The 2,500-nt window shown below is 39.4% G+C and overlaps 1 protein-coding gene across 2 annotated transcripts in view; it reads left to right on the top strand.

Annotated features, from left to right (window-relative positions):
- LOC137992638 (NAD-dependent protein deacylase sirtuin-6-like) overlaps positions 1 to 2,480 on the top strand; it is a 124,714-nt gene extending 122,234 nt beyond the window's left edge. For both annotated transcript variants that reach the window (XM_068838093.1, XM_068838092.1), the window contains one exon: positions 2,030 to 2,480. In XM_068838093.1, the coding sequence (XP_068694194.1) occupies positions 2,030 to 2,257 (228 nt within the window). In that variant the 3' untranslated portion in view covers positions 2,258 to 2,480. The remainder of the gene's footprint in view (positions 1 to 2,029) is intronic.
- Positions 2,481 to 2,500: the final 20 nt, after the last annotated feature.

Below are 2,500 nucleotides of genomic sequence, written 5' to 3'. Positions count from 1 at the left end.
GTAAGACGGGCTGTGATGGGTCGAGCACTGGAAATTGGTGGGGTTGTTGATGTAGTTGGCTGTGGCATAAGCAGGGTTTTGTGGAGCTGTGATGTTCAGAGGTGTGGTAAACGTTGACTACACTGGATTGCTCAAAGAGGTAATTTCAGTTGCTGTGGTGCACGTTGCCACACTACAGTCGATTGAATGTTTAGATCATAGGCGACAGGTACTGATCTTGCAGATTCAACAAGAGCTTCACTGGGTAGCTCTGAGACATACAAGGAATCGTTTTCTGATGTCTCACCTTCCCGTTTTTCTGTAACCCTAACTTCCAATTCCATTAGGACTGCATTTCTTCTTGCTTCAGTTAGCCTTTGTTCACTTTTCATTTTCAAGGATACCAGTCTCAGTGTTCCTTTCAACTGCTCTTCAATTTCTCTCATCCTTGCTAACTCATGTTGTTTCCTCAGCAATTCAAAAATTTTATTTCACTATCAATTTTCCTCTGTTCTTCATGTTCTGCGAATTTAAGTGCTAACTCGGCCATTGCAGCTTCAAGCTTTCATGCTCATACTGAAGAAGTAGTTGATCTCTTGCTATGCTTCGAAAACTTGACGAGTGCGTGACTGTGCATGACTCCTCACATCTTCCATAACTTAAGCGTTAAAATGTGTTGAACAGCCGCAAAATTATCCCTTTCTCAGGAAAGGTCTTGAAAATGTAAATCTTAGATTTCCATTTCCTTGCCTTCTGCAAATTCCATACATTGATTGTGGGAGTTCATGAAATCATTCCGCAGTGTTTCATACGTTCATAGGATTCTTGAGGAGTACTCTGATCTTCCTTTGTGCGGATGTGAGTGTGCCAAGGTGGCCAGAATGCAACCGTTTGAGCGATAACGCCTTTTCGCTCCTCACTTCTTCAAGATCCAGTCGAACAGAAGTGTTAGGGTTAGATGGATAATAAAGTTACAAAGGACCTAACACAACCTGATCATGTGAGATATAGACCCTATGCAAAAATGGCTGCCTTTAAATTATTCTTTTCATATTCAAAATAGCCCAACTAATCTCGTTTGGGATAACAAATTCTTTAGAATTTTTGTCTCAAAAACGAGGTTAATTGGGCTATTTTGAATATGAACAAAAGAATAATTTAAAGGCAGCCATTTTTGCATAGGGTCTATGTGACAGTTAAAGCCAACTGCATGCTTGGTTTATCAAGAGGAACTGTGCTGGGATGATCAACAAAAACCGACTCGAACTGTTGCGCACCCCCATGGTGTGTTCCCATTTTTGTCATACTTCCCATTTTGGGTTCTGCAAACACCAGTGCTAATGATAAAAGTAGAGAAAGTCCAAAGGCGTGCATGAATAATGAACTATCATACAAGGACAGACTGTGTAGAACACACAGATGCATAATTCAGGCTAAGTAAGGTAAAGCAAATTTGATTAGTCAGTTAAGGAGATAATTATCTCAACTAACTATAACACATTCGAGCGCTTAAACACCTGTAGCTTCTACTAAATTACTTTGGTAACCAAAGTCGGTATTTACTCAAGATGGTGATGCATGTCGTGTCTTGTGTTAGCCTTATCAGATGGAACCGTTGTTTGTTGCAGGTCAGGCCAAAGCAGTAAACCACCTTGAGACAAAAGCGATAACTTTGAATAATCTTGTGACCCTCTTCTTATTCTTGACATCTTTTGTTGCTAAACACAATGTTAATTAGGGTTGTTTTCCCCATATAAAGATTTTGCATGACCCACATGCAACAGATACATGTAATCTGCTTTGTTTAGAGCTGAGATGTTTTTAGCGTTATAGCAATGTGAAGTTACATTGTAGGTGAATAAGGAATTTACATTGGGGAAGCTGCATTTTGCTGTTACTTTAGCAAGAATGCTTTTCATGTTCCACAGGAGCACTAACTTTTGGCTGTGACATTTTAGAGGAAGAAATACATGTAACTTTACTTGTAACCTTGCGTAGGTACATTGCATTGTTTAGTGAAACCCAGCGATCTTTTTCATTTTGTCTTCAGGATAAGAAGGCCACCTTAGTAATCAACCACGATGTTGACACGGTTATGGAAGGACTTATGGATGGCCTGGGATTATCCATTCCACAATATGGAGAAAAGCAATGGTGGATTAGGGCATGCATGGACAACAACAGTCCGAACACTACAGACAAAAGAAAATGTCAAGTGGATTTTGAGACACAGTCTGTTAAAAGGCAGAAGGGTTGTTGTCACAAAGATGAACAGTGAGATGGTGTACTGACTGTGTTCAATCTTCAAGTCATACTATCCTAGTATATTCTTAACTCTAGAAGTAATAGAGCGGCTTTAGTAAGTTCTGTGATAATTTGGATTCACCTGATGGTCTAAAACTGTTAATTTCATTTTATAATTATCTTAATGATGATGTGTGTACCTCATTCCGCATACCGGTGTTAACATAAACCAGAAAGAGTTGCAGAGAGTGATGAAATTGTTGTCAAATTTGCTCCA

The sequence above is a fragment of the Montipora foliosa genome, chromosome 2, assembly GCF_036669935.1.
Source record: "Montipora foliosa isolate CH-2021 chromosome 2, ASM3666993v2, whole genome shotgun sequence".
NCBI classification, from domain to species: Eukaryota; Metazoa; Cnidaria; class Anthozoa; order Scleractinia; family Acroporidae; genus Montipora; species Montipora foliosa.
This window is presented reverse-complemented; position numbering and strand designations above follow the sequence as displayed.